The sequence below is a fragment of the Macrobrachium nipponense genome, chromosome 36 (assembly GCF_015104395.2).
Source record: "Macrobrachium nipponense isolate FS-2020 chromosome 36, ASM1510439v2, whole genome shotgun sequence".
Lineage (NCBI taxonomy): Eukaryota > Metazoa > Arthropoda > Malacostraca > Decapoda > Palaemonidae > Macrobrachium > Macrobrachium nipponense.
Genome location: NC_087220.1, coordinates 56730760 through 56751359, shown reverse-complemented (window position 1 = coordinate 56751359; position 20600 = coordinate 56730760). Strand labels below are relative to the sequence as shown.

Below are 20600 nucleotides of genomic sequence, written 5' to 3'. Positions count from 1 at the left end.
GAAAGGGGGAACCCCTCTCTCTCTCTCTCGTCTTCTCTTCAGGATGGGAAAGGAAGCGCGTTGAATTGGGCGTTTTCTGAATTGTGCTTTCTTTCCTCTTGATATTTTCTTCACACGTTCGACATCTCGGATCTTCTAGTGGAAGTTCTTTCGACTGTTTCTTGTACTTCGGAGTGGAGTTTTTCTTCGCGAGTGTGGGTGTTTTTTTTTTTCTTGGTGAAATGCTTTTATGGTTACGACTCGGTAACTGTCTTTGTAACTGTCTTTGTGTTTGGGAGGAGCACTGGTAACTGTCTTTTGGGGGAGAACCTTCTATTTCGAGTGGCGTGAATGGATTGAAATTTCTTATGCCGACACTACACTTTTGATTCCGTTTCGCGACCGCTGTTTTTTAACTGTCAATGGTTTCTCTTTCAACTTCGTATCCCGTCGCTACGTACCATTTAACTGTCACTGTATCTCTTCCTATCCTACTGCTCGAAACCAATTAATCTTGTCACTATATCAATCTTTATCTCATCGTATCCCATCGCTCTGCCACCAATTAGGCTGTAGCGGTATTACTCTTCCGCACACAGCCCTAAGGTAACGTTCGCCGACTTGGAGGCTGTACTTTGGAGATTTAGACTTATATAAATTTTTCTTACCTTGCTGAAAGCTCTTGATATTGAATTAGCAAAAAGGGTTCTAAATTTTGGATGAGAAATGAAGATTGATATATTCTTAAAAAGGTTTATTCTTCGCTCTGTGACTCTATAAAAGTTTCCACCTTCTGGGCTCTTGGACTGACAAAGCTTAATTGGCACTTGTTGCAATTACGAGTCTATAGCACGAGGGAATTTTACTGAGTATTGATTGTCACTTATCACTGTCTTTGATTGATTCGCACACCACACTTTGCGCTTATTTCTTCTTCTCTGGATTCTTCTTTGCTGCTTCTCTCTGTCTCTTCTTCTTCACTCGTTCTCTGTTCGGCTGCGGCACCACTCGCCTGTTCTTGCTTGTGCTCTCCCCCCTCTCTCTCCACTCTGGCGTTTTCTTCTCTGCTCCCTTTTCTTTCTCTCTGCCTTCCTCTCTCTCTGTCTGCCTTTTTATTCGGATGATATCTTTTTAGCACCGCCTTTGGATTTCTTGGGCTTGGACTGGGTGTGGTAACTTCTGAAAGACTTCTTGTGTCTTAGTGGCTGCCGACATTATACAAACCGCCTTCCTGTCATGCCTTCTACAATGATTCGTAGGCTGTTAATTTGTATACGCCTCCTTCTTCATGTCCTGGCTTCTTGGGGGCGTATCCATTCGGTAACCTCATAGGTCATTCGTTGATACCCCTTTTGGGCTGTGTTATGACCAACACTCATGGCTTTTGATTCGTCGAAGTCCTTAGGTCTATCTTGAAAGGGTGGGGCTCTGAAGAGTTTGGTACTTCCCTCTTTCTAACAACGGGTCATAGAATTCCTTTTTAACGTATGCCAGATGGCTCTCTCTGACCTGTTCACGAAGGGAACGGCGATTAGTCATAGGCGCTAATGAGAGTAGTTTCCAATTTCTCGAAGATGCCTGAGCGATATCGCTGGTCACTAATCGCTGGTACGGACAGGGGTTTTTTTTGGGGAGATGAAAACCACATGGCTGATGGCTAAAAGCCTTAATCGTTTGGAGTAACAAAATCCCTTCGCTAAGAAAAATCATTATCATATTCCCTTTTCCCTTTTCTTCTCTTATTATCCGTTTCGTGCCTTTTTCTTAAGTATTATTAAGTTATTGCCCTTTGGAATAACAACACTGTGCCACACTATAACAAATACGTTCGCGATGAATGAAATCATTCCAGCACGAGTCCTGCGCCAGCAACGTAGAGTTGAATATCCTCTTCGGTCGTAATTGTCGGAAGTATGTCCCTTTTGTAGTCAATTTCTGACAGCCGCCAGAGCATTCCGCATTAAAACGAGATTAACAACGGGATACGGGTGTCGGTCCAAGAAGTCTACGAAATAAGCTTGTTCACTTATGATGGTGCTTATTCCCTTCACATTGTAGGCGGTTGTTACTTCACTGGTGTCATCCGCCGCGACGAACGGGTTTTGAACCTGTAGAAGATCTGTTCAGGCATGCGATGTGAAACTCTCGCACTGCAGGATACTGTAACCAGGTTCCATTATTCAGCCTGTACGTGAAATTATACTTGTCACAAGGGCAAAGTAAATCCAGACAACATCCAAATACGGGAGGGAGAAAGCCATTAAAAACCAGACTTAACCCACATGAATTCGCTGATATTTTATGGAATTCAAAAGAGTCAGCTGTACAAATTTTTTTATCCATGGCATTATAACAATGAGTGAACCTATTCAGGTCTATGATGACTGTAAAAATATCCATAATTATAAAAACTAAACAGATATCAATACAAATCCCAAAGAAAATTCGATATTACTGGTAGTAAGTTACTAGACAAAGAAGTGTGAAACGGAGCTATTTGTAAGATTGCCAGGCAACACAAGAGTCAAAGAGAATATTAATCATGATTCTGTATTTCTCTATGATTACTGAAATTAAGCTGTGATAAAATCCGATCCTATGTGCCCCTAACAAAAGTTTCATATTCAATTTTCTCGCGCACATCCTCTGAGGTTAATTTTTAGAACTTTAGTAGGCAGGAGATGCAATGAAAGAACCCACTATGTAACTAATTTCTATATAAACTTTGGGTTTTTCAAGAAAATGTGACATTTTCCCATGAATGTGATTTACTTGAATTGTAATAGGCTAAGGTTGCAAGTAAATTTTTCATATCCATGACCTGATACTTCTAAATGTCCGTTTACCAATGTCATAAGCGGATTTATTGACTCTAATTGTCTATGAGGTTCAGAAAAAATGAATTCATTTTGATGTTATAGAAATTCTATTTGCTTATTTTGTTCATTAATTTTAAAACGATTGCTATTCCTTAACTAAAGTTGCATTGCACACACGGATAGATACTTGTACCTAGCGACCTGCGTTGCCCATGAGAAGTTCGGGCTAAGCATTCCTCTCTCCTGCTTTGCAAGCGGTTTATTGAGGTTAAAAGGAACAATAATGAATCGGCAAACGCGCCAGGCACCTTCAGGACTGATGACGTCGTCACCTGGCAGGAGATTGCTCTCAGCCAGCTTATGAGTTATGTTACTTGCTGTAATAAATACGACTTTAGTACCTTCAAATGATATTTTTTGTTTTAATACGCCACCCACATGAGAAGAATGTCTGAAAAAAAACAGTACCAAAATTGAACAATATATTAGTTCCATGTTGGAAATCTGCATGATTGTAAAATAAATGTAATTATGTTAAATTAGATATTTCTTATTCAAACTAATGAAAAGGGTTTCCATACAAATTTTATATATATTATTTACCCTGTAAGATCCGTAGAGGATTATTCGCATAGATATATATTTTCACTTCTAGACTTCCTGACATTAAAATCTCTTTTATTTTATTTTATTTTAAATAGATATTTAATATATAATATATACATACCTAAATATATATATATATATATATATATATATATATATATTATATAATATAATTTTTTTTTATTGACTACGAATATAAACTACTGGGGCAGACAATATGCTAGTAGGTTTTGATATGTGTTTGAACTTTTAGCTTATTTGTCATTAACATCCCTAGAATACTGAATGGACTACTAAACTAAAGCATTCAAATCTTTACGCATATATATTTGGATATTTTATTAACCTATGATTACGTTTTGCTTATTGATTTTATCGTGATTCTATTTTTATTATAATTTGTAACCCTTCCGACTTCTTACGGAGTGTATTATATCGGCTCCTCTTGTATCCATATTTATTTTATTTTATTTATTTATTTATTTATTATTATTATTATTATTTTTTTATATTTGATAAATTAATGGTTGGCTTGGATATGTGGAAAAGTGTTCTAGCGGCGTACCGTATAAGGCTACTTGCGGTAACATTTCTATAGATACAAGATATGAATGATAAAGGTATTTAAAACCGCGAGAACCGCTATAATCCAGTTCGGACCCAATATCACGAGTGTAATTCATAAGACATGACACTTTCTTATTTATCCGTTCTACCAAACCGATTGACTCTGGGTGATAAAATATGGTATTGGTTTTCTTAATGGAAAGGAATTCACACAACGAGTTAAGGAGATTATTATTGATTTACACCACCCAAGTAAGAGATTATCATGTGTTGAATTCCATGTTTACTGATTTAGAACTCTTAAATATTCCTAGCGCACTCAATTGCGGTGTTTGTTTTTTAGTGCTAGTAATCATATATAACGTGTCAAGGGAACTATTAACGCTAAGAAGTGTTTATTTCCTCTGTCAGACTCGTAACTCTTAATAATTCTATGTGTATTCTTTCAAGGATTGATTTGGCACGTGATAGGCCTTTAAACTGACAGGTGTCTTAGTGAGTCCCTTGTTTTCATGACACGTGTTACAATTAGTTTTGTGCTTTTTATATCTGTAAGCATTGTAGGCCAGTAAAATAGTGATTTGGCTTTCTGTGACATAATAGAGAACCCTGGATGACGGAATGCAACCAGTTTAGGGCGATTGGTATGAAAGAGATTACTACTACCTGGTCGTTGGTCACCTGCTGTGTTCTTCGGGTTTTCCTCGTCACGGACCTACATATAATATTACATTTGATTACATAATTCTGATATACATACTTTAAATATACTTTTGCTTTAGGGTTTCCGTTCGAAGTGTTTATTGTTTTGTTTAGCTGCTGACCCTGTTTCCGTTCGAAGTGTTTATTGTTTTGCTTAGCTGCTGACCTTGCTTCCGTTCGAAGTGTTTATTGTTTTGCTTATTGCTGTTGACCCTTGTTTTGTTCAGTTTGTAACAGTTCGGCGCTCCAACCCAGATATTCAATGCTCACGATCTCTTGGGTTAATGAATTTTCTTGTTTAGATACGGTTTTAACAATAGGCACGGATGTTTCTATATCTTTTAGTCCAATTAATGGCTCTTTGCAGTATGGTGCGAGATTGCAGGATAATGCGTCAGCTATATTTGCTTTCCCAGGTAGAAATCTTAACTTGGCTCCAAAGACCTGAATATTCATATGCCACCGAGTTCCTTTGGGACTGTGATTAAAGCTTTTGAAAAAAAACTCGGTAAGGGACTTATGGTCAGTTAGGACTTTAACAGGATAGCCGTAGATTATGAACTTAAAATGTACTAGTGAGTTAACGATACCTAGCCCTTCCTTGCCTATTACTGCATATTTACTTTCAGAGGGCTTTAGTTTTCGTGAATAAAAAGCTATAGGAAAGAACTGTTTATCATATTGCTGAAGTAGTACCCCTCTTACCCCTTGGTCTGAGGCGTCTGTTGCAATAAAAAAAAATTCCTTATTTAAATCAGGGATTTTTCAGTTAGGTGAGCTGCATTATTCCAATTTTAAGATATCGAACACCTGTTGATGCCTTTCAGACCATAATAAATCTACGCCCTTCTTCGTAAAATCTGTTAAAGGAGCTGTCATGATTGAAGAGTTACATATTTACATACGATTGTAATACCCACTACAGCGCAAAAGTGCTGTATCCCCCTTTACGTTAATAGGTACCGGAAAGTTATGAATAGCCGACACCTTACCATGGACTACTTTAAGACCTTGACTAGACACATAAAACCTAATTAAACATGTTCGGGTTTTAAAACTCACATTTAGATATTTTACTCTGAGATTATTTGTCTTAGTCTCTGTAGCACTAGCTCTAGTTTATGCGAATGTACTTCTAAGGTATTAGAAAAGATTACAAGACCATCCATATAGGCATGTATGGTATCCCCTAAAAGTCTCCAAACACTATATTGTAATTGGGGCGCAACGTAAGCCGGAGGCATACGTAAAAATTGATAATGTCCCCTGAGTGTGCTGAAAACGGTGTATGAGGTACACTCACATAGCTAATGGTATCTGGTGAAAGCCTTTAAGTAAGTCCAAGTTGGTGAAAAATTTATTCTGACCTAACAAAGATAAGATATCGTCGGTACATGACACTGGAAAACGATCGGTAATCGTTTCCTTGTTTAAGTGACAGAAATCTACGCAGATACGCCAAGTCCGATCTTTTTTTGGCATGACGTTTGAGGGAAAAATTATATGGGGTATTTGATTTCCTAATGACTCCTATTACTAACATTTTTTCAACTTCGTCATTCATCTCTATTTTGAAATTTCATTGGGAGTCTATACGAAGGTACGTATATAGCTTTATGTTTGTCCTTAGACCGTATTTGTGTTCATGACATCCGTTTTTCCCAGAGATCACTCGCTTGTGGAGAAACATCCTGGTATTCAGATAAAAGATAAAAAAAATTCTGCTGAATCACCTCTGTTTGAATTACTTTACGGATATTACTTTAGATAGAGTATAAAAGAGATTCATCTACGACTGGTTGGGCGTGATTAAAAATTAGCAACAATAAAAATGCGATATTTATAACTTCCATATCCACGATATGTATAGGTTTTGTGGATTACTAGATTAACTTGTTGCTGTGAGTCAACCGTGTATAGGGCTTTGTTCGTGGGAATCGTTATATTTCAGAGTGTCGGGAAGGATTAAAATTTCAGATCCCAGCAAAGTCTTTTTACACGCACTAAGACATTTGAGGGTGCATGTGTCTCGAGATTTTGCGTGAACACTGCGACTGCGGTTGTGGGAGAATTCTGTTGGGTCGTTGAACAGTATCACGATTTATGAGACAAATGATTGGTTCCTCATTATAAGTTATTATTTGATTAACTGTCTCTTTTTGTTCAAAACGGATTTTAATATGTTAGAAGGTTTATAGAATTTTCCTTTGATAAACACGCCTTATTTGGCAGGAAGTAAGATAATTTTTTGTATACCCATAAATGGATATCTTACAATTACACTTGATACAGATCAATGTTTTTTATAACTATAGAGGTATCTGTAAGTGCTCGCTTATCCAAACTTCTCAATAGGGAAGTTCGAACAACAGATGGTGAGTCCGTCAATCAGGATATTACGGGGACTAAAGGAATAAAAACTAATAGTAACTTATTGTATTGAAATTACGAGAACCTGCTCTGATTACTTGATACGGTCGTGTGATTCATAGGAAAATCCTTTTTAATTTTTCCAACATCGCTCTCCCTCTCCGCTGAAGTCACTTATTGTGTGGAATGTGCTTTGTTTTGAACACTTCGGCAGATTTGACTGACCCTGACCGTTGACTAGATGACACAGTAACCAAGTTTGCTTAAGCACAATTTGTTGTTTCTGATTTTTAGGGCTACTGTTTACCTATTTCTTTTTATAATAATTAGGATTCTTCTCTTTATTACCATCGGCAACGTATTGTGTGTTTTTAGCATTATGTTGCTGTCAGTTACCTAGAAAGCAACGAACATAAGAATAACTTGAACTATAAAGAATTGAGCGATTACTATTAAAACAAGTTATCTCTACTGCAATATTGTTATTAACTATATGTACTTGCTAAAATTTGAAATAGTGAGGGATCCAGGTCAGCACATTTAGACATTTTGTTGATTTGTTTTAAGTATGTTAACCTAATGAAAGTGTTTATATGTGACGGGTATTTATTTTTATTTTTCTTCGTTATGTTTGCGTGGCGTACTTACGAGTTCTTATTCTTTCTTCTTCTACTGGTTCATTTCGTTGCTACAGTTAATGTTTGAAAGGTTATCTGTTATAAGGGCTAACCTTCATTTATCACTTGTTACGGTTGAGTTTCTTTTCTCATAGGAACATGTAATATATTTATTTCGTTTTAGCTATGTCTCTCAGGAGTTTTTCTTATTTTCTTTGGCATGGGAAACGTCTCGGGACTCTGGGCAAGTTAAACACCACTTAATAAAATTGCTTATATTAGATAAAGGACAAAGTTCACTTTACACAACACTATCACACTAAATGGAACAGAGTGAGAAGGAACACAGCCTCCCCGTATAAGGACTGGTTCTGAACTGTCTTTCTCTCTTACTTCAAATGAAGTTTGGACCTAACTGATTCAATTAGCTCCTCCTTAACTACTCTCTAGGACACATCCTACTTCTTCATGAATGGCTCTCCTTACTTCCGGTGCCACCTCTAGATTCGTCTGATTGGTTTCGTCCCTCGACGGTAATCACCCACTGAGGGAGTCAAAGTTCATATTTTCTGGTGCGGTTTGCATTTTACTATTTTCAAAAACATGTGCCAATGTTTTAGTCTGGTTTACGAAACTGCTATTCGTGCAGACTTATGCTGTACACATCTACTCCCTTTTCTACCTTAACTTCTGGTAGATCCTTCATCACTCTACTTTCACTATATATATTCTACCAGTGGTTTTCCTAACTAAATTTTCCCTAGCTATATTCTGAACAGACTCTTGTTGTTTCCTAACAACACTCGGCCACCTACTGGCAGTGACCTCAATGCCTAAATTTATAAAAATGATTACATATAAAAAATACAATGTTGAAAGTAATAAAAAATGGTTATATATATATACAATAATGCTAGTATATCAGTTACTTGAAGGCAAATTTTTCAGTAAAGCCTTAATGGTGTTGAGCTTGTTAACAACTAACACTCTGACAATACATATGAAAGCAACTATGGTGAGTGCTAACAAAACAATATTTATCATGGACATGATAGGGGAAATGTCAGTCTTGTACATATGGAAAAATTGATTAGCTGCTTCAAGTTTGTCAAATGATTCTAACTCAAGCTTGGACAATTTGAAATCTTTGACATTATCAAAATTATTGATATGCCTAGATAAATTTAAGGTGTAAGAAGCAAAAATGGTAGGCTTGTAGTACAAATAATTCAAAATAACTACTTCACAAGATGTCACAAAGGATTTTATGTTATTAAACATTATCTGAGATTGATTATTCCTACAAGTGACCTTAGCTGTTACTTGATTCTATGAAAACCCTACCATTTCATCATACAAAATTTGAGCTTTGAAATCAGGACTGTAAGAGATATACTCACAGTTATACTCACCATTCCTGTCATTAATTAAATCATCTATGCAATACAATTTGTTAAGTGGCTCATAAAAGCTCTGTATATTGCAAACAAACTCATTGGCTTCAAGCATGATACAATTATCAAAATCTTTGTCACTTAGTTTCACCAACAGAAGTGAATTTTGTTGCAATGCAAAATGTACTATGTCTTGGTTCAAAACAATCGACTTGTTGTTTACTAGCATTGGAAAAGGGTATATAAATGGATATCAAGTTATTAACTTCATTATTGTTGAATGGTATCACTAATACAATGTGATCAGAAACTCTTTTCACGCTTATCAAGCTATAGTAAGTAAGAACATCTTGCACAAGCGGTTTGAAGTGATGATCTAACATACATTTTTCAATTACAAGGTGTAACTCACTAGGACTGATGAGGTATGGTGATAAAATGTTTTTAGCGGCTAACATTACTGCATTCAAAAGTTCCTTATGATTTAACAAAAAGGTTTCTGTTTCAAACAACAATTGGGTCACAAACTGTGACTTGTTTAAGTCATTTATCTCTGTAGTAATATTCTGAGCTATACTGTTAACAAAGTCCTTTAGTTTAACAATCAAATTCTGGTTCTTGTTAGTTGCATCAATGACTTTAGTCATGATGGTACCTCGTTCTGCGGCCCACATTTCTAATTTTTCTATTCTAGCCCTATCTTTATCTACATCACCATCAGTAGCTACACCGAACAAAGTGTTTAAGGCTGTGCCAATGAATGGCAACAAGGATCTTTTCTTAATTCTCTTGGGTAACACTTGACTGATATCCTCCCTAAGCTTTAACAAAATAGAATTGTTCTGGTTAGTAGACATGACACTTTCAATTTTTCTTATTAAACTAGTAAGTTCCTGTTGCTGCTCGTCGACAGCTGTGATGTTGATAGTTACAACCGCTATGTCGTGTATCATCTTCACATGACCATGTTCATTTAGGATTGCTCCCTTCTTGATTTGCAAGAGGGAGATGCAGATATCGCTCACTATGAGCCATAGTGAAATCCATTTCCTGCAAATATATCCTAAGCAGTAAACCTTATAAAACAATGTTATTGACCTGTTGCACTTGGTCCTATCTTTTCCTTAAATTGTATCTCGGAGTCACTAATGCTGATGAAGTATGGGAATCATTTACGTTACTGTTTTCCTTACTACTTGATTCCTTTAAGTCTTTAAGATTCTTTAAATGTTCTTCTGACCAAATGTCGGAATGTACTATTTTAATATGGTTCCAATGTGCAACAGTTTCATTTAAAGTTGATTCATGCATTAGCTTAAATTTATTTAACTTTAATCTTTCTATTACTCTATATGGACCTTGGAACTTAGGACTTACTTTAACATTAGGTCCTTCAACTTTGTGATTAAGCACATATACTTGTTGACCTATTTTTAATTCTGGAACTACTGATTTCTGGTTGTAATACTTACTAGACTTTTGATGTAACTCCTTGTACCTTTTACTGTCTCGAAAGTCCGTCTTGTTTTCCATGCAACGTAGTCTTCGTAATTATAAGTATGTCTTGGTGGAGTTGCTTCGTCTAATAAGGTATTTGGCATTCTTTTCTGATAACCATATAACAGAAAGTGTGGGGTTTCCCCAATAGATTCATTTACAGTGTTATTAATAGTGAACTGTACGTCTTCAATCATCAAGTCCCAATCTTCAGTCTGTGGAGTGACTAAAGTTTTCAGTACATCCTTTATTTTACGATTTGTTCTCTCAACTGCTCCATTAGAGCTTGGTTTATAAGCTGCAACCTAACACTTGTTAATTTCATAAAACTCACACAATTACTTTAAAATGTCACTAGTAAATTCTCCTGCATTATCAGATAATAATGTTTGAGGGCATGAATGTCTAGTAATTATTCTAGATTTCAGAGCTTCTGCTACAGTAGTTGCTTCTCTGTTTCTGACTGGAATGATCTCAACATATCTAGTCAAGTAATCTATGAAAACTAATATCTGACGATTACCTCTAGTTGTGTTTGGAAATGGACCTACAAAATCCATTGAAACTACTTGAAACGGAGTTAATTCTGATGGATATTTCTCAAGAGGGGCTTTTACATTTACGTTACCCTTGTGTACGTTACAGATATGACAAGTTTCAACAAATCTTTTAGCATCTTCATTGCAATTCGGCCAAAAATATTTTCTAGTGACTGTTCTACATGTTTTTTTTATTCCAGGATGTCCTGACAACTTGTAAGAGTGTGTTAGTTCTAATACTTCTTTGGTTAGTGTGTTAGGTACATACAAACGTGAACAAGCATTCGGTTCATCTGATGTTTTATATAGAATTCCATTAAATAACTGAAATTCAGACTGATCATCCTCATTTTGCATTAATTTACCCACTACATCTTTTTGCTGTTCGATCTGAACTCTTTCTAAATCTAGATCTATGATCTGACAACTAAAGCAGAAAGTATTAGTTGTGATTTGTTTCTCATTTTCTTCTTGCGATCTCGACAAGGCATCTGCTATAGTGTTATATCTTCCTGGGATACATCTAAATTCTGGGGCAAATTCTAATACACTTATGAACCATCTGTTAAACTTCATATTATTTGTGAAGGCTCTTTTCTTGAATAGATCACAAATAGGTTTGTGATCTGTAAGCACATTGACTTTATGTCCAAGCAATATATGCCTAAACTTACGTAATCCCCAATATAGAGCTAAGCACTCTCGTTCTGTAGTGCTATAATTTCTTTCTGCAGTGTTCAAAACTCTACTTGCATAATATACTGCTCTCATTCTGGTTTTTCCTTGTTGCATTAAAACTGCACCTACACCTGTACTAGAAGCATCGCAGGCTAAGTAAAATTCTTTTGAGAAATCTGGATACACTAAAATTGGATTTCTTGTCATCATTTCCTTGAGTGTTTGGAAAGCTCTTTCATGTTCTGGCTTCCATTCATAAACTACATCCTTCTTAGTTAAATCTGTTAATGGTTTGGCTATAGTGGCAAATCCTTTAATGAACGGCCGGTAATAGCCGATCATCCCCAGAAACATTCTTAAGGCTTTCAAGTTACTTGGGGCTGGATATTTTACAATTGCCTTTATTTTACCTTCCTGCATACGCAGTCCATTTTCACTGATGACATGTCCTAAATATTCTAATGATTTCATCATGAATTGACATTTCTTAATCTTTATCTTTAATCCTGCGCTCTTTAGTCTTTCTAACACTGTTTCTAATGTCTTAAAGTGACTATCCAAGTCCTTGCGAGAAATGACTACATCATCTAGATATACTGAAACATCCTCTATGTCTCCTAAGATTTGGAGCATTAATCGAGTAAAGGTTAGTGGGGCTGATGTAAGACCAAAGGGCATGACTTCAAACTGTAAATGTTCCTTATGGGTACTAAAAGCTGTTAAGGGCTTGGATTCTTCGTCTAAAGGTACTTGCCAATATCCACTAAGCAAGTCTAGTGACGTAAATATCTTTGCTCCACCTAATTGAGCTAACATATCATTTATAATTGGCATTTGCATCCTATCTGGAATGGTGTGTGAATTTAATTTCCGATAATCTATTACCATTCTCCAAGTGCCATCTTTTTTTGGAACTAACAAGAGAGGTGAATTATATGGAGATTTAGAAGGTACTATTACACCATCTTGCTTCATTTCTTCAATTAACTGATCTACGATCGGTCGTTGACTTATTGGCAACTTATAGTTAGGGATATAGAATGGTTTAGTTCAATCTTGTATTAAAATCTTATGTTGCAAAGTATCTGTTCTGCCTAACTTATCTTCTTCTAAAGCAATGACATCTCTATGCCTTTCCAATATTTGTAATAGTTTAACTCTATTCTGAGGAAAGTCTGTATTATTTACTTCTTTATTTAGAATTGAACTTTGTTCTGTGCTAGAGAAGAATGCTTTTTCACTTAGTGTTAGTAAAGGATTATTCACTACAATTCCTGTGCAAAATTCTATACCAGGTCTTAGTATTAGTCTTTTGTCTGAAAAATTCTGGACGTATGTCTCACAGTTATTACCTTTCACGTGAACTAGGGAATTGTCCATCCTTACAAAGTCAGGTAAGATTTCGTTAGTTAGCATTATGTCTTTTTCATGCAAGTCTTCGTCTGCTTTAGCCCTAAGACAAACTTTGGTTAGACATTGCGGGTACAAAACTACTTCTCTATTAAGCACAAATCTGACAGTATGGTCATCTGCAGTACTGATTAAACATATTTCTTCGTCATCGCGTATCTCTGAGAAATAACAGACATCTGTTTCATCCGAACTTTCATCCAGTAGTATTGTTGAGCTTAATTCGCCCTTATTTATTGTTCCTAATAACAGGACTTCATTGATATATTTTTCTTATTTATTTTCATCCATTATAAGATATGTACAATCAATTTCTGATTCATCTTCATACATTTGTTCGCATGCATTAATAGGTTCCGCGGCAATGATTTGTTCAGGAGCATTAAATTGTTCAGCTGCGTTAATTTGTTCAGAGTCAAAACTCTGCTCAGAAGTCTGAGTATCAAGGCTTGCATTGTTAATATTATTTATTTGTGCACAGTCTATCCTAGAATCGTTCCTGGCTAAGGATATTTCTTGTAAGCTATTATTTCTACCACTTATTCCACTATTATCTGTGTTAGCATTATTATCTATCTTAGTTTCTTGGATGTTCGCTTTTCTAGAAGATGTCGTCTCAGATAAATTGATCAGATTTATGCAAGACTTTCCTTCTTCTAGCTGAAAACAAACATTTTCTCTATTTCTGCGTGGCAAATTGATTTTATTTTCTCCACAATCTAACATTATTCTACATCTCCGCATAGCTTTATATGAAAACAGCGCATGCGTAGGGTAAAACCTTTCTTCTAATACTACAAATACTTCCTTAAAAGTTTTGTCTAAAATCTGTATGTCCAGTGTGACATTGCCTAGCGCCTTTATTTGTTTTCCAGCTATTCCTTTTATAATTCTACCAGGACCTTGTATTTCTGTATCTGCAAAGCCTAAATGTTTTGTTAATGTTTGTTTATCTATTATATTTACTCTACTGCCTGTATCTAAAAGAATTGAGCATGGTTTATTATTAATTCTGGTTTGGGTGATAGGTAAATCTTCTTGGCATATTTCTTTATCCTTCACTGAAAATACTATCTCCTTATTTACTTCAAAAGGCAATTTGAAATTATCTTCCTGACCTACCGTAACTATTTCATTCTCATTTTCTACTGGTAAGGAAGCTTTCTTTTGTATTACCCTCTTCTGTAATTGTCACCGAGTCTGATTATTATTTTGGGGTGTACTACTTTGGGCATTATGGTTAGTATTGGTATTTTTGAACCAACAATTTTGGGTTAGGTGACCTGTCCTATTACAATGAAAACAATACCTTGCTCGCCTACAATTCTGAGTTGTGTGGTTGGAATAACCACAATTGGCACAATTTTGTTCCTGTTTATTATTTTGTGTTTTATTATCTCCGGAGCTCTGATTGTGGGTTGGGCTGAACGAATTAGGATTATTATTGTTTGGATTTCCTCTATGCTGTTGAGGCCTATATTTACTATTCTTGTTTGCTTAGAAAAATTTCCCATTTTCTATTCCTTGGATTATTCCTATGATCTTGTTTTCCTTGTTGTTTATGTTTGAAATTTCTAGCTCTGTCTGGAACACTATCTGTCTTTCCCTGGAAATTATTCCTATTTCTACTAGGGTTTCCATTATTTACAAAACCTGTAAATTCTTTTGCCAGATTCAGTCCCTTTTTGCACATTTCCTTTTTCATAAATCTTAAAGCTGCTAGACTCTCCTGCTTAGGATCAGGATCCTGTTTCTTAAAGACTCGTTTTTCTTCTTCCCCGATAGCGTCATATACTATACCATGAACTATGCAATTCAAAATCTCTTTCATACTGACTAAATCCTTTGTGTCACGACTAAATGCATCACCATCGCCAATAACTACGCTGGCTCGTTTCAAATCTGTGGTTAAGTTACGGATCGAATTTTCTATATCTATATGTAAGTTTGCGATACTATCCCCATCATATTTCTGATGAAGGAATCTACTGAGATTATACCATTTGTCCTGCTGGTAAACTGGCTCCCACAATTCTAGGCACACCTTCTTGAATTCAGCGAAGGTCGGAATCTCCTGAAACTTAGCGGACATGAGAGTGCGATGTGCATCTCCCCGTTCAGAACTAACATAGAGTAACGCTTCATCTATTTTCTTGCGTTCATCGGTAATTCCACTAGCTGAAATTCGACTTTCAGTCTCTGTTATCCACTGAGATACTGTATATGCTTCTAACTTAATTTTGTCAGGATGACCCCTTTCTACATTACCGCAAAAGCGTGTAGCCTGTGTTATTACAGCGGCCTGTGCCATTCTAGAGTACCTAGTTTGTACTTGCAATGGGTTAGAAATGTTATTATGATTAGTAACAATCACTCTAGTCGTGGGTCTATTTGCTACTGTCGAGCTCGGTATTCTGGTTGGACTTTCGCTATGCGATCGTCGTGGGGAAATATTCGTCTGAGTATTTAGTCTTGAGCGTCTGTCAGGAATTGGACGTAAGCTATAGTGGCTCGGGTCGGGAGTTTTGCTTCTTTGTAACCTAGTAATAATTTCATGAAAATTATGGTTCATACTAACAGCTTAGACTAGATACAATTTAAAAAATAGATGCATTGTTGTACTTACATTATCTTCATACGGAGTCTGTCTTCCTTATTGCCATCCCTAGATAGCCTATATAACATTTTCTTATTTCCTAGTGTTTCCTTCCTTCAATTTTTCTTCTTGTTGCTGGCTGCCGATCACTTCTGCGTCGCCGTCCAGCTCTTCCTCTGTTTCACTTGTGGCGGCATCGTCCGTACGCTGCCGTAGTTCACACCACTGTTGAAGTCCTCTGCGCTGCCTTGTCCATGGGAAAAAAATCGTAGCGATGTATGGAGAAATGGGCGCTGTCTCGCCAATTATGATAGTTTAGCGCTCATAGGTTGATTGAAGAATTCCGCCGTCAATCGCCTAACCATGAAGTTCTCGCTGCATTGTATTCAATCTTCTTCTATCCGCCTTAATGCGTTTTTGCGTATTTCCTTTATCGAGTTTATGGCTTAGGAATGCGGTGAACCTAGTTCAGTGAACCTAGTTCAGTATTCTTCGTAGAAATTCACTGCGTTTCGTCGCTCAGTTTCGTTCGCCTTCTCAGCAGAATCGAAGTGTTGTTTTGTCTACGCTGCTCGGAGTTGTTTCATTATTCTTCGTCGCCCTTTTCTTTTACTTCGTTCTTCGAGTTATTGAACTCTGAATTTCTTCTTTTTAATTGTAGAGTTCGTGCCTGGTTTTCTTTATGTTTCTGGCGCTTAAGTATCAGCGCTCTTTTATTGGCAGTTTTATATCTTCCACTCTGTTTAATTTTTTCCACTGTGTGTGTGTGTGTGTGTTTTTATATCGGTGTTTTTGCATTTTTAGAATCCCACTACCGCTGATCACCAATTATGTGACGGGGTTTTATTTTTATTATTTCTCTCTTCGTTATGTTTGCGTGGCGTACTTACGAGTTCTTATTCTCTCTTCTTCTTCTGGTTTTCTTCATTGATATGGGTAATGTTTGAAAGGTTATTTGTCATATGGGCTAAACTTCATTTATCACTTGTTACGGTTGAGTTTCTTTTCTCATAGGAACATTGTAGATTATTTTTTTTTTTTGGCCATGTCTCTCAGGAGTGTTTGTTTATTGCCATGGCGTGGGACACGTTTCAGGATTCTGGGCAAGTTAAACACCACTTAATAAAATTTCTTATAATTAGATGAAGTACAAAGTTCACAATATTGACAACACTATCACACTAAAATGGAACAGAGTGAGAAGGAACACAGCCTCCCTGTATAAGGACTGGTTCTTGACTGACTTTCTCTAGGACTTCAAATGAAGTTTGGACCTAACTGTTTCAATTAGCTCCTCCTTAACTATCCTCTAGGACACATCCTACTTCTTCATGAATGGCTTTCCTTACTTCCGGTGCCACCTCCAGATTAGTCTGATTGGTTTCATCCCTCGACGGTAACCACCCACTGAAGGAGTCAAAGTTCATATTTTCTGGTGCGGTTTGCATTTTACTGTTTTGAACTTGACTGCCAATGTTTTGGTCTGGTTTATGAAACTGCTATTCGTGCAGTCTTATGGTGTACACATCTACTCCCTTTTCTACCTTAACTTCTGGTAGATTCTTCATCACTCTACCCTCACTATATATAATTCTACCAGTGTATTTTCCTAAAAAAATTGTTCCTAGCTATACTCTGAACAGTCTCTTGTTGTTTCCTAACAGAGGAACTGATGATGCCTACCCACCGCACAGCGTTTTATACACCTGACTCAGCGGGAGTCATCATAAATGGGTCTCAGGCGAGCAGTGTTGTTGTTTCGTATGTTCCCGAACCTCGTGTGGACCCACGCTGTGCTTGGTGGGATGGGAACTGCAGCGGGGGACTACGAGTCATTGTCCCAAAGGCATGCTGATCACGCTACAGATGCACCACGCTGTGCGCCTGGAGCAACGCAAAATGACAGATGGCGTGAGCAGACACTATATTTTGAACATGTCGAAGCCTGCACGGGTCCCCACGCGTGCTGGGATCGTTCGTAGTGACCTCTCGACTCCGCCCCGAATGCCCACGATCATAAATACTCATTTCGGGATATTTTCGTAGTACTTTCGTAAGGGGTTTCCAACTACCAATTTCCGTTCATGTGTGGGCATATGCGACTTGATACGTAAATGTGTGAATGTATCTTAAATCTACAATCAGCTCATCAGTGATCTGGAGCACCAATATTCAGTCATCCAACAAAACTTTGTAAATGCAACTTCAAACCCATGGATAGCCATATTTCCATGAGGGTGCTGTGTATCAAACACTTTACTGTACTTTCTTTAATACTATTAATAAATAAAGACCTCTGCTGCAGTGGCCAGACATCTGCATTTGTATTTAGTTCCATTCTTTAAAATTATATGTACCTAGTGGTAATGGAATGCAAAAGGGGTAACGAAGTGACTTTTGAAAGTATCTCCTATAAAATCTAATATAACATAATTAATATATGTAAATCTGTAGGCTCTGAATCCACAAATATAAATAGTTTTGAAAATCTCTAAGGATGTCAGCACATCAACAACACGACAGATGTTTACTTGACATTTACATAAGTCTGAAATTAACTGAAAGAAAACGAAACTTTATAGGCTACCATTCTAAAATGTTTGCCAATGTGCTTGCAAGTACTTTGTACCCATTACATTTTCTTTAACATTTATTTCTTCATAGCTGAAAACTTACTGCGGTATACATATTATTATTCTATATATTTATAGTTTTAAGAAGTTTGAAAAGTATCTCCAACGAGAATAAAATAGATTTTCCTTAATTCAAGAAGTGCTACATAAGATGTCAGTCACAAATTACGTACTATTAAGAGAGGTCTCCTTTTCATCTGTAGTGACACTGACGTTTTTGGATTGATCCAAGCATCTTTTAAAATTCAATTTGATTTTCAAACCTAACTGCTAAATAAGTAATACGCAATCTAAAGTTAAGTTATATGAAAGAGGTTTGTTCACAACATGATCTTTGACACCTTGATACCAGTTAGAAGAGTGTGGACCTAAATCAGAGCCAATGGATTCTAGAAAATAACCATTAGACTTTCTCAGCTTGCTGTTATGCCAACTACTCCGAATTGTTTTTGTTAACAGCAGTAGTAGTATTTATGAAATAAATCTAACATAACGATTCTTCATACTGCGTCAATAGATAGGTTGTGGGAAATTTGTTTCACCTAGTGGGAAGTTTGAAAAAATATACACTGCAAATTACGAGGGTAATTCCTTCCACTAAATTTTCTCTGGTAATAAGGTAAATTGTATGAAACTGGCTGTTAAGCACACAATTCTTCTGTGCACATAACGTGTTTTCAGACTTGTGTCAGAAAGTCCAAAGAATTGATAAATTGCTTTGCAAGTTAAGAATATCAACAAGGTTGATATTCTTAACTTGCAAATAGGCTAATTAAAATCAGGTAAGAGTAATTTAGGTAAGGTCAATTAAACTAATATTTCCAAGGAGGTTCAATTAGGTCAAGGAATTCAATTAAAGTTCGATCCGGTTAAAATAAAGCTAAGGTAAACGAATCTAATGGTAAGTAAACAGATAGGCCTAATTTTGGCTAAATGTTCTAATAACCCCATGTGGTTATGTAAACCCATGCAAAATTGTTCAATCTAAGTCTATGTACAATTAATTCTCATAAACCCCATTATTACAACAGCTTAAGTACGTAAAAAAAAAAAAAACCCTCTAAAATTATCTAAGACAAAGAAAGCAGTGCATTACATCTCATACGAGCAAATTAAATGTTATTTGACGAAACTGCTTCCTATCAAATTTTTAAATGCTAAGTAAAATTAATCAAAGTATTTAGGATACAGTATTAAGAATTTTTCTAAGTTCACTAAAGAAAATGGAGTATAGTGATTTGTAGCTCTCAGCAGTGACTTTGTTAAAGTAAGTAAGTGGATATGTACAATATAAATTACAACAGAGGTGACGGCTACTTTTCTTTGGGTTTCCTTTCCTTTCCATAGTTCTTTATTTAGAAATTGAAACTGCGTCATACTCCATGTATTTTCATCACTCAGAATATTATCAGTTGCTTTTATATGATCACTGCCGTCTAAAATTTCTATTGCACAAAAAAAAGTGTATAATTTCATCACTGCAGTTCCTTGAGAGGTATCACAATTATTTTTTTTGAGCGGGGCGGGTGGGGGGGAGGGTGGTGGGGGGATGGGGGAAGGGCTGGTGGCTTCTGTTGTGAATGACCTCTGAGCTGCGTCGTGACCGTACTTGTTGTACGGAGCACTCAAGAATCTCAGAGCAAATATTAGCATAATACCTAGTTGATATTCTTAACCCACTGGTTGGCAACAATCCTGCTGCTAATTTAAAGAACAATGTTGACCTGATAAATAAATTTTGGAATTTCTATCTAATACCTCAGAGAGCACTCAGAGGGATATGCCATTTTCCCAGGAAACTTTAATAGAAATAATTAAAATGGGTAAAAATACCGTAAGTTCCAAATAAAAAACCTCGTGAAGACATTCTAATGTCCATAGCAGGATTCGAAGACAGGTTAAAGTGACCTAGTTCTTATGTAGAGAATGCGGGTTCAAATCCTGCTTTGGTTGTCAGAATATCTTCAGTTGCTTCTTCATTAGGAGGTTGGGAGTTTGGATTGACAAGCATATCCAAAAAGTGTGAAGAAATCGAGAGAATACATTTATATATATATATATATATATATATATATATATATATATATATATATATATATATATACATATATAATTTTAATGCAGATCCTACCCTGACAAGGATTCAAACCTATGTTTCTGTGGGTTGGAACTCTTGCAAAGCGGACTTGATCC

The 20600-nt window shown here is 36.3% G+C and overlaps 1 protein-coding gene across 1 annotated transcript; it reads right to left on the bottom strand.

The window, feature by feature from the left end:
* Positions 1 to 7936: 7936 nt before the first annotated feature.
* On the bottom strand, positions 7937 to 16225 carry LOC135203692 (uncharacterized). The gene is made up of 2 exons (XM_064233595.1): positions 15805 to 16225; positions 7937 to 10104 (listed from the first exon to the last, which is right to left on the bottom strand). The coding sequence occupies exons 1-2, from the start codon at positions 15861 to 15863 to the stop codon at positions 9192 to 9194; spliced, it is 972 nt and encodes a 323-aa protein (XP_064089665.1). The 5' UTR covers positions 15864 to 16225; the 3' UTR covers positions 7937 to 9191.
* Between the last annotated feature and the right edge of the window lie 4375 nt (positions 16226 to 20600).

Coding starts and splice junctions, on each gene's coding strand:
- LOC135203692 (XM_064233595.1), bottom strand. CDS start 15,863: ATGTTATATAGGCTATCTAGGGATGGCAATAAGGAAGACAGACTCCGT. Junction 10,105..15,804: donor AGACTCCGTATGAAGATAAT/GTAAGTACAACA, acceptor ATATATTTGCAG/GAAATGGATTTCACTATGGC.